This window comes from Ruditapes philippinarum, unplaced genomic scaffold (assembly GCF_026571515.1).
Source record: "Ruditapes philippinarum isolate M1 unplaced genomic scaffold, ASM2657151v2 ctg7842_1_1_1_1, whole genome shotgun sequence".
NCBI lineage: Eukaryota > Metazoa > Mollusca > Bivalvia > Venerida > Veneridae > Ruditapes > Ruditapes philippinarum.
This window is the reverse complement of record NW_026859864.1, coordinates 22,219-34,154: the sequence shown is the minus strand read 5'-3', so window position 1 is coordinate 34,154 and position 11,936 is coordinate 22,219. Positions and strand designations below refer to the sequence as shown.

Below are 11,936 nucleotides of genomic sequence, written 5' to 3'. Positions count from 1 at the left end.
CATATCAACAGTTGAAATTACAACAGACAACAGGACACCAGTCTAAGGCAATATACTACTAGCGATAGAAAATAGTTTAATGCAAATAAAACAACACCTGGATTACTGTACAATATAATTTATTTATTATATTGACATACTAGTAGTAAAAGAGTTTTCACAGTTTATATTCAAATCAGAAGCAGTGATATATATCTTATATCTCTGTATTGAGTATGATGAGATATATTATGCTTCATATTCATATTATATTTGGATGCTCCCAGGCCTCAGAACTAACTGTGTGAAAGTCTTGTTTTGTGGTTCATTAATTCACATATTATATTTTGTGGTGCATTTTTAATTTCACAGGACATTTAACACATTAGACTTTGTGGTACACTTAAAATTTCACATGATACATTTCGTAGTACATTAACATAAAAGATTTTGTATTACACTTTAAATGTCACATGCTGCATTTTCTGGTGCAATAATTCATTAACATCTTTAGACTTTGTGGTACACTGATTCACATATCAGATATCAACATAGTCTCTTAGATTTGATTACACAATTTGGTGTCACAATCATGTTACTTTGATGTTACACTCTGCCTTAGTACCAGATTCCTTGTGGTGTCACTCTGCCAGATTTCAATTTTCTAAGTCATGAAAAGTTGTTCGTATCCCTCCGAAAACAAAGTTCTTCCTCCTAAATTTTACATAGACATTGTTTATAATCCTTCAAGTTGTCACTAAAGAAGGTGGAGTCAATTTATGAAAACTTAAATTTTTCTTGTAACACTCGAGACTACATAATGCTGTACCTGTTTTAGAACACGAATATTTCTTGTCATTTTTGCAGCCTTTGACTGCACATTTTGGTTTAGGACGAGGTTTCTCAGACTTCTGAGGTTCAAATGGAAACTGTATCCCCTCTGGCACAGACACTGATATCCCTGATATATTGTTGACATAGGTAACTTTTGGTGCATCTGTTTTCCTACCTCCTCTCCCCTAAATAATAAAATAATCTAAATTGTTTAGACTCAATTAATTTAAAAATTCTTCCCAAAATATTCCCCAGTATGTGAAGCTTTGCTTAAGCTTTGCTTAAGTTGAACACTGATCAAGTATGCAATAAAATACAAAAACATTATGTGTTTAGAAATAATACTAAAACTGTCTATATGTAAAACATATATGTATAACCTGTATAACTGGCATCTATGTTTCACGATTTTTGTAATTTGAAATAATTACAGATTTTACAATTCTACAAATTATAAAAACATATCCTTTATTTACAAAAATATTACAAGTACCCTTATAATATACTAATTATGTAGAAGATATAATTATGAATATGAACCAACCTTTCCTTTAAATCGACTCTCTTGCTTTTTAAGAAGTCTGTCTATAGTTTGTCTCTGAAAATAGAATGAACAATAAATAAATAAAAACATAAAATCCAAAATTTGTACTTTGTATGTGTAATTACAGTTTTAAAAGTAATTCAGTCATTTATTATACTGTATGTTGTTTGTTTGTTTGTTTCCTCACACTGACTGACAATGCATATGGTCACTTTCTAGTTATTCTGGTGGAGAAAGACATTGGGTGCCACTCTGTGCATTATTTCAGGCACAAGTGAGCACTTGAGTCGAACCATTGACCTTCCATAAGCTAGCTGGATAGCTTCCTCACCTGAAACAATTCAATCTCCATGATCAGATTCTAAACCGCAGCAATGAAGGGCAATTTATTAACTTTAACCACTCAGCTAGAAAAACCCCTTACTGCATGTTTGTAATGACATTTCTTAATGGACAATGATTTCTTGCATCTTAAAAAAACTCACACCTTTTTCTTTATTCACCATCTTGTCCTTTGTCGTCAAGGACATTATGGCATGTATGCCTTTCACCGACATTCAAACTAGCTGGATAGCTTCCTCACATGAAAGAATCCAAAGTCCCTGTCGGGATATGAACCCACAGCGGTGAGGGGCAAGTGATGTTAGAATTAAAATGAACAGACCACAATATATTTGAAATTATCCTGTAAATAATACCAGCCTTGTCTCATTGTAAAAATAATTATATCAAGCAAGTTAGAGAACACTACATTTTGATAATGTGAAACAATAATTGTGTTTAACAATAATTGTGTAGTCATTTTACACTTACACTTCTTGTTACTTCATTTACGTCAGTCACCTTTTTTTTGGGACCTGGGCACAGTACTTTAAATTATAGTTTACACCAGAAAACTGCTTCCTGTGTATTTTAACCACTTATAGCACTGCTGTGGACTGTGATAGTCCAATAAGAAATAGAAGTCTCCGGCTTGACCTCTACATCTGGCTTGACCTCTACATCAATGTACATTACAATGATTCACAAATCTATTTTAAACTGTTTCTGATTGCCTTGACATATTTATTGTTTTGTTTTGTTTTTTCACATACAAAATGGGTTTTCCTTTTTACCCCTTAATTTCTGTTTCATTGTCTATCCGTTCAATAGGGAGAGCATTATATTTGTAATCGAGGGGTCATTGGTGCAATCCTTGAGCAAGGCAAAATTATTCGTCTTTTGATGACAAATGATCTCAAACATCAATCCTAATGTCACTGGTCTCTCAACACTGACTCAGACGCTACATGTGTATGTGGTCTTAGCAACTGGTCACTTGTGGAGAAATTTGTAATGACTGGTCAGCTTTCTGAGGAAGCTAGTTAGGTGAACTGACCATCAAGATAGTTAGTTATCCAAAGAGGCTGGAACAAGGCATGACCAAATATGTGTTAATTGTTGTTTTAGGGGAAGTGGGTAGTTTTTACCTTATCTTTTTCTCTCTTTTCTTGGGCCATTTGTTTACGTTTGTTGGCTCTCTGTTCACGTCTTTTCAGCTGTTCTTCAGTAAGCTCTACTTGTCTGTAACCTTAGTAACAGAGTGATTTGTGTTGTTAGTGTGTGAATATTAGGTACAGAAAGGTCAAATCATTATTTAATTTTCAAATTCATATTCTACTATTATATTAAATATACATACATTTTTTATTACAAATTTTGTTTTCATAATTTGCTAACTTAAATTAATGGTCATAAATTGATGGAAGAATGCTGACAAAACTTCATTCTGTTGTCAAAATAAGGTCATTATCATTTGTTACCATGACATCAAGTAAGTTACAGCTCCATTTAAAATAGTACCAGTTTATTTCTTACTAACTTAAAATAACTGTAAAAAGTAAACTAAGTAACATCCAGTTAAAAGTGAAATGTCAATTTGAGCCATGTCACGACAAAACCAACGTAATGCATTTGCGACCAGCATGCTGTTCGCTCACCAACTCTTTTACAAGGAGAGAAACTGATAGCGAACAGCATGGATCCTGATCAGACTGTGTGGACGCGCAGGCTGGTCTGGATCCATGTTGGTCGCAAACCCATTATGTTGGTTTTGTCATGACGCGGCTCATTTGTTATTACCATTTTAGCCATTTAATCATTTAACTGAAGTATAATTTATGGAATAAAACTATTATCTCTTGAGAGTGAAGTAATGGCTTAACATGAAATGTTGCCAGTTAAATATGCATATTCTAACTGGCACAGTTTATCATTCAAATGCTTTGTATTTAATCATCTAGGGCTACCAGCCTTCATGATTACATTCCTGCACATAATTATGACAGCGATCTGTGCATTATTCTACAAAAATGGCTTATGCACTCATAAATGATATATTTTTCCTCCATAAACTTGCTCTGGTCTGAATAAAATATTGGACAGATTGATAATAAGGGATTTTAGTACCCAAAAACATTTGTATTGGTCAGGGGATACAGACAAAAGCCCCCATCTAAAAATGACATGGTGGTTGTGGACAAAAGAAAGTTCCCCCATGAAATATACAGGTAGGACAAAGCCCCCCCCCCCATAAAAAAACAGGTAGGACAACCCCCCCCCCCTCAAAAATACAGGTAGGACAAAAGCCCCCCCCCCCAATCGAAAATACAGGTAGGACAAAAGCCCCCCTCCATCAAGCAAATTGGTAAGGCAAAAGCCCCTCTAAGGTTTCATAAACATTTATATCTGTATAACCTTACATAATGAAAATATATGATGTAACAGTTTACCTGTTGGTAATTGCAAGAGTTCTTGATCTTGAGTACCATGCTTCAATGCACGCTGAAAAATGCATATAGAATGCATGAAGTTTTCTTGTTAAATTTTAAATACTTTCAGGAAAATTTTGAAAACGTACTCAACAGTTAAAAATTTTGAAGTAAATAATTAAGACATTGCAAACAGTACTTACAATCGACATAAATTACCAAAAAGCAGTCAAAATATGCAAAAATAGCCCTTCCTGCATTAGTCATGCAGTAGAAATATGGCGATAAATACTGGATAATGTGGATATGGTGATAAATACTGCAAAATCAGTAATTAATCACACAAAATATGCAAATTATTACTTCTATCTTGAATCTATATACTTTTCTCAAAATCTTAATATATTTCTCAAGTTTGATTTTCTTGAAATATTTTGGCTCTTCAGGAGGCATGCAGCATTGAAGCTAAACAAATTGCGACAAACCTGTCTGGCTGTCATTAAGGTAGGATCTTTTTTTCCCTTGCTGACTTCACCATAATCATCTAACTCTCCTTTCTCTAATGCTGTCAACCATTCTTTCTCCTCGTCCGACGTCTCATCTCCAGGCTTCTTTGTTTTTATAGTTGGGTCACGTTCATCTACTTCTAAAAAAAGATATTTCTAAATATAGTAACATCATTCTTTAGGGTCATGATCTTCTACTACTAAAAAAAGATAGATATTTCTAATTAAGGTAACAGCTCTTTTGTGTTTTGATCATATACTTATTAAAATAGATAAGATATTTCTAAATATAGTAACATCGTTCTTCGACTACTAAATATAGATATTTCTGAATAAAGTAACAGCTCTTTTTTGGTTATGATCTTATACTTCTAAAAATAGATAAGATATTTCTAAATATAGTAACATCGTTCTTTTGTGTCATGATATTTTAGTTCTAAAAAAAGATATTTTTAAGTAAAGTAACAGCTTTTAAGGGTTATGAACATATCCAAGTTTCTAAAAATAGATTTATGACATTTCTAAATAAAGTAACTCTGCTATTTTCTATCTGTATTTCATTTTCTACCTTTTATATTTATGTAGTGCTCTTTTCATCTTCCTGTTTTGCACATACTTATATAAATAATTACATGCAAAGAAGAACCTTTTTAGTCATCGCATTTCAGATGTTTGGAAAAATAGTTAAAGCTCCAGTTAGCAGGATGAAATTTTTAACTATGGAGAGCAGCCTTTAGCTAAGAAATGATAAAATTTAATGTTTTAGATTTTTGGAATGCTTAAATACACTACAGTATAGAAATGCTCACCCCATTGATCATCTGTTACATTTACAATTGTATCTGCTTGTTCTGAAGTTACTGTCACAACACTGAAATATTAATGTTTCATAATACAAAATTTAAAGATCATATGTGTATTATAGTATTTGACAAATGTTTGGTAGGCATCCATAATATGTCATATTTAATAATAGCTAATCAACTTATAGTTGATACACAGGTCTCTTAAAATGTTTAAATAAACAAATGTTCACCAATGAACATCTGACATTTTTAATTATGTGGCTTATTAAATTTGTAAATGTGAGAAGAAAAACAATAACGTATAAATGTCCATCTGTAAATATTCTGTTTGTAAATTTAATGAATTTTAAGTTCTTTCAGTCTTATCAGCAGAATCAATAAGCCTCAGAAACAAATAACTATTTCACTTTTTTAGAAAAGGCCTTCTTAAATCTTTTTTAGAATGGGCAAACTTATTTATAATGTTTTAATAATGGTTTTCCAGTAGCCATATAAAATGTAGAATAATTTGTCATAAAAGTACTCTAGCAAAATGTAACAAAGTAGTATTTTGACTTCAACACAAAATACTAATTCACTATAATTGTACTTATTGCCAAAATGCAACAAAAGAAAAAGATTGTTCAGGTAATTGGCCAATGAGTAACTTTTTGGATATTACAAAAGTACATCAAAATTAAAACAACTTTGAAAATATAAATAAAATCATTTCTGAGGCATAATGGACCTTTAATAAGTTTTTGTTTTTTTAAATATATATATGTATTCCATTATTTCTCAGTGTGTAACTTTTTTATATATGTATTCCGGTTTTTGTTAAAGTGTTTAACTCATGAATATTGCAGTCTATTATCAAGAAGAAAATTAAATCGAGTAAACTGACAAACTTACTTTTTTGTCCCAAGGGTTTCTGCACCAATTTTTAATTTAAGTTTAAGCGGACCTTTAGGGGAACCAATGTCCGAGCTGTTGTCCGTCTCATCATTTGTTTTCTTCTTATGCTTTTTCTTATGCTTCTTATGTTTTTTGTGAGATGGTGGTGAATGGATACTTTCTGGAGATTCTGAAATTATAAAGTATTTACTTAGGTAAAACCTTCATATCTTTATTAATCAAGAAAGCCATGATGTTTCAAACACTACAATGTAAAGTGAGGATTATTCACATCGTTTTCTGTTGTAGGGGAAATTTCAGACAATATTTGCTATACAATATTGACAATACTCAAGTCAATAATGCATCTTGCATATTTTATGTTGCAAAAAGCAAATATCAACAGAATATCGTTCAAGGTCTCCTGCTTTTTACAGAAAACAAGTAGGTACAATGTAAAAGAGGGCATGGTGCCTATGTCTGCACAGCATGCCCATGTTTTCAATTTATCATCATTTACAGGCAGGGCTTCTACAAGCCTAGGACTCAGGTGTTTTTATTTTTTGCTTATCCTGAATTTACGCCCTATTCCATACTCATTTTTGTTTTCATAATATGTTGATTTGCCGAACTGAAGCACATAAAAAAATTGACAGACTTGAACATGGGCTAGGCTTCTACAGTTAGTTTAAACAAGTGAATATCAAGGGCTATACCATCTTTTATTACATCCAGGTTATTTCAAGTACCACATGATGGTACAGGACAATATCACAACCTGTGAACACACAGAATCCGGGACAGCATCAAACATAGAGGGAAACAAATAATCTGTGTTTGTTTCGATTTTTGTAGTAATTTGTGGCACTGAAAATTATAAAATGATTATTCATAGCACATAAATGATGACCAGTATATAGATTCAAACTTTAGCTTGAAACATAATTAGGGCTTATACCCCCCATGGAGCTAAATAAAGATGGAGAAGACACTGTGACGTCACACACTTAAATTCAGTATGCGCGGAATTGTGTTAACGCAAGTTATCATAATCGTGTTGCGGGATATTCCAAAAAAATGTTTTGTTTTGTATACATATCTATAAATATATAAATGGTTCTATCTCTTAATTCATTGAGTGTGCATTTATATAGACTGCTCGCCCCAGCGTGTAAAATACGATTTTATGGGTCGAATAGTTTTGAGTGTTAATCTTTCGGAAGATGAATTGATCTAACGATTTCTAGTAAGTCTGTGACATAACGATAATACCATCTCTTTCGGTCTTTTCCCTAGTAGATTCTCTTCTCTTGCCCATTAGTATATTTTGTTTACATTTACAGATTTACAACTGTGTTATTATTTATTTTACAAAATGCAATTCGACCCGGTGACTCCGTGCAATTAATGATTAGTGACAAACGCTCTTGCTTGCAGGTCGAAAGAAGGACAACCACGGATATACTTAAAATAATTTTTTGTATCGATAACTTCCCTTACATAATGTTTTGTGTTTTCGAGAGTGTGCACGTGCTTTTTTGAAGGGGGTGTTTTGTATTTGTTTTTTTTTTCACCGGTGAACTTTCTATCATAACTACTTAAGATAGGATACTGGACACTGACGAAGATGCTTCTTATACAATTCGTGAAATCTTTTGATTACATTGAACTCCCGTCAAGAAAAAGATATGAACTAATTCGTAAAAATAGGAATTGTCGTTTTTGTGTGGGCAGCTATAGAATAAACTGGACACCTGGTGTTCTTAAAACAGAAATATATGCAAAAGATAATTAAAAATAAACTCAGAAATAAATTAAGTGTATTTTTTTTCGATTATAGTCAGTAATCAGGAATAAGCGACTTACAGTCTGAAATTTTGTACGCTAGTTATTGGTAATTTAAGACCTCCCCTTAGAAATAGTATAACATGTAAATTATAACTAGAATATTTTCTTATAATAATAGCACATTTTCTCAAAAAAAAAAAAACTATTTTAGTTCATTTGGAGACATGCAGCTTTTAAAACAATAATAATTATAAACTATCTGTGAATTTTACATCTCCCCGAAATCAATTTATGCCGTTAACGATCCTTGTCCTGTTAAAGCTTTCCTTTACCATAATTTTGATTAAAAATGATAACAATTTTAGATGCAAGTATCAAATTTATACATAATTCTGTTAGATAACTGGAAGTAAGTTTATTGTAGAATCTATTTCACAAAATATATTTTCAATCTTTGTTATTTTTCCTCTGTACGAAAAATGTCTTAAAACGAACTTTTTACAGGAAATAGACATTATGATACTGCGTACACTCTCAAAAATTCAAGATTCTGTGTACACATGTGTTATTGATTCTGCATACACTTTCTTCGAAGCAGTCTAGGTTCATAATGGGATCAAATGGATAACACTGGCGAACAAAAAAAATCAAATGATAAAAAGATAATTAAAATAAAAACGCCGGGTGTACGCATTATCCAGAATAAAAATCGCATTAAATGCGAAATACTGACAAGAAAGGGAAGACTTTGTGTATTAAAACTAGAAGTAAGGACATCTTCTTTGCAAAAGATACTAAATTCAAATCTATTCTGATTGCTTGACATTGTTCAAAATACCGGTTGAAAAAGTGTTCGCGGTATCAGAATTTTCAGGATGCGCGCGTATGGTATGATCCCCTTGGTACAGGGCAAAATAGTCATGTGATTTTCCGCATTGGACACATTTACCCGTAGATACATTTCTTCTTTTAGTTAATCAGATAAGACGGTGCACTTTTCACAAGTTGCAAAAGAACAAACTTTTTTTTTCACACTATATGCTGCTCTACCGTCACCATTTTGTCGTTTATTAGTTCAAATCATGGCTTTTTACATGTTACAGTTGTATAGATAAAAATGTTTGTTAAGCTGGTCTGTCTTTAAGATTTTAGTTACGATTTTAGTAATAATCGAAGGTATTGCAAATTTACCAAATTTACCAACGTTATAAATGTTTAACCGACGACCTTTCCTGACACATACAATTAAATATTCGTGTCAAAAAATGAACCGAGGGACGGTGAAGTGGATTTGCATTTGCTGTTGTTTTTGTCATATTTGACAGGTTTGTAAAAGATATCAACTAAGTGGCCACTTAACGTAACGTCTGGTCATGCACTTAGTGTACCTGCTTACATTGGTTTTGCTTTGAAAGAGCCAATACTGTGCTTGTCGGGGTATATTGTACTTTTTTTTTATCACATATCATTATTCCGTACATCAACAATCATATATATAATAATTATGTATATTACGTTATTGTGTTTAACAGAGCTAGGTTAATGACGGTGAAATACTTTAAAGGTTGACCGCGCTGTTCGTTGGACTTGAACTCTCCATGCAATGCTTGGCTTACCTTAGTGATATAGTATTGTACGTGTTAAAACGACCGCTAAGTCCAAATAAATTTGTTTCTTCTTCTTCCAAATAAAATGGACAGAATTCCAAACAGGAATAATTTGTACTTAGTCCAAATTGAAGGTAGACCAAGACAGTCACTTTACAAAAATGTTCCGCTAAATCTATATCTTACCCGAATGTAGACTGACTACGGTGTTGACAGAGGGAGGGCAACTACTGAAGCATGTCTTTTAGCATTAAAGGTCCCAGTGACAAGTACAGCTCTAAGGGATGTGGGCCAGCCCGCATAGGTCAATCGGTTAGAGCGCGATACTTGTAATGTAGACATTGTGAGTTCGATTCCCGGGCTGACCAACTAAAATTACTAATCATTCTATTGGATGAGACTTTAAATCGAGGTCCCGTGTATGTGTGCTTAAACACATGGCACGCTAAAGAACCAGGAGAAGCTTCTGGAATTGGGGCATCTTTCTGTATCTTGCACTATCCTTCAAAATCTAAAATGACTAATACACTTCTAGAGGACTGAGCAACCGATGGTGAGTATAAATAAACTCAAATACACCCATACCGGGTTCTTCGGTTGTGACGTAGACAATTGCTGCTGCCTCTGGGCACTGACGACAATCGTAGCGTTCTTCGGCGTTCCAATTTAATAGTATTTAAATGAAAAGATTGACACGTCCACGTCGTATTTGTTGAATATGATAATAATAATTTAGAAAAAGAAACTGAGCTTAGATCGCAAAACCATTTTTATGATCAGGCGTTTTGATAAGTGGGTAAAAGCCTTCCTTTCATCAAAGTTTCGAGTTTAGATCTATATAAACTAGTATTCCATGAGCAAATCTAGATTCTTCCTAAATAGGGAGAAACAATACAAAGCAGTCATATATCACCACTGTTCTAATTGCCCAGATGAATGGGTAGAAAATCTTGAACAAAATCCATTTAGTTTAAAGTACAGTTCCACTGACAGCTATGTATATGCCCGAGTACACAGCCGGGTAAGTTATCCATTATTCAATATTATAGATGCCATATTTATGAGGAAAACACGGCTGTGATTCAAGCAGAGTTCGAACCCTGGGTTGAGAGGCAGACATCTTAACTACCATTTTTCAATCTTTTTTTTTTTTCTCACGTCAACTAGATAGATCTATGACAGGATAGGTTTTTAAAATCTTACAAATATAATTTTTTGTCGTGTGTTTTATCTCACATGAAAACTTTATTTCGCAACCTCTCACCTTATAACCACGTTATATTTTGTATTTTAACCATACATATGTTTTTATCAGTGAGTGTTTACTTCGCAAAATTGCCACACCAGTTTATGAAGGAATTTGAAATATGTGTAAATATCATTTATTTACTCAAGAGGATTGTATTTTCGTGTCACATGAGTGATTTTATCATTTGGTGATAGGTCGAAAATATGTCTTTATTTATCATGTCAAAAACTGTCAGTTAATTGTACCAAAATATGTATCTCATTTCAGCCCGGCGTACCATTTATATACATATTGTAAATGTTATTCCGGATATATCACATTTATTAATAATTAAATTTGCATTGAGTAATAATGGGTCAAAGATACTACATGTACTATACATGTATACATATACAACATTATATCATTCCGGACATCGATCGTCTTAAACAAAATGTGACGCTATGCATCAATGAATTTTTATTTGGCCTTAATTAATATATACAGTATATATCTGAAGTTTGTAAACATGTCACAATGCCACAATGCTGTTGATTTAAATTTAAGACAAATCACGTAGTATTTTTTTTTTATTTTTTTTTTTTTTATTTTTTTTTTTTGCCCTTTACACAGAAAAATATCTCTTTAAGACAAAATATGGACAAATTTATATGAATTATACCAATAGCATACGCATATATTATTATTTGTAAATACTGACGGGATGGACTGTATATTATACTTTTTCGTATTATTTAGTTGCTATATATGATGATTTTTATTCTACACATTTCATCAAGTTCCACTCGTAATTTAAGTGTTTTAAAATTTTCTTTCTGATTTTTCTAAGGTTTTATATACCGTCTCAAATAGTGTCTGTCATTGTTTTATATTTTCAAACAAGATTAGTCTATATAAACTAAATAGAATAATTCTAAATTTGGGGCTTTAAAATTATTTTATGTAAACCCAACTTTACTTGGCCTGTTGATCGCGAGAGACAATAAGCCAATCAGTGTAA

General features: G+C 32.5%; 1 protein-coding gene across 2 annotated transcripts; it reads right to left on the bottom strand.

Moving 5' to 3' along the window:
* Positions 1–386: 386 nt before the first annotated feature.
* LOC132758147 (INO80 complex subunit B-like) lies at positions 387–7,720 on the bottom strand. 2 transcript variants are annotated; one of them, XM_060749680.1, is made up of 8 exons: positions 7,565–7,720; positions 6,311–6,482; positions 5,423–5,484; positions 4,593–4,753; positions 4,129–4,180; positions 2,827–2,927; positions 1,358–1,411; positions 387–998 (listed from the first exon to the last, which is right to left on the bottom strand). In XM_060749680.1, exons 1-8 carry the CDS (start codon positions 7,608–7,610, stop codon positions 726–728), a joined length of 921 nt encoding a protein of 306 aa, XP_060605663.1. In that variant the 5' UTR covers positions 7,611–7,720; the 3' UTR covers positions 387–725. The 2 variants fall into 2 exon arrangements, with proteins under 2 accessions (XP_060605663.1, XP_060605664.1); XM_060749681.1 differs by having other exon boundaries at positions 4,593–4,750.
* Positions 7,721–11,936: the final 4,216 nt, after the last annotated feature.

Coding starts and splice junctions, on each gene's coding strand:
- LOC132758147 (XM_060749680.1), bottom strand. CDS start 7,610: ATGGGCAAGAGAAGAGAATCTACTAGGGAAAAGACCGAAAGAGATG. Junction 4,181..4,592: donor CCTTAATGACAGCCAGACAG/GTTTGTCGCAAT, acceptor TGCATTTTTCAG/CGTGCATTGAAGCATGGTAC. Junction 2,928..4,128: donor ACTCTTGCAATTACCAACAG/GTAAACTGTTAC, acceptor TCTGTTACTAAG/GTTACAGACAAGTAGAGCTT.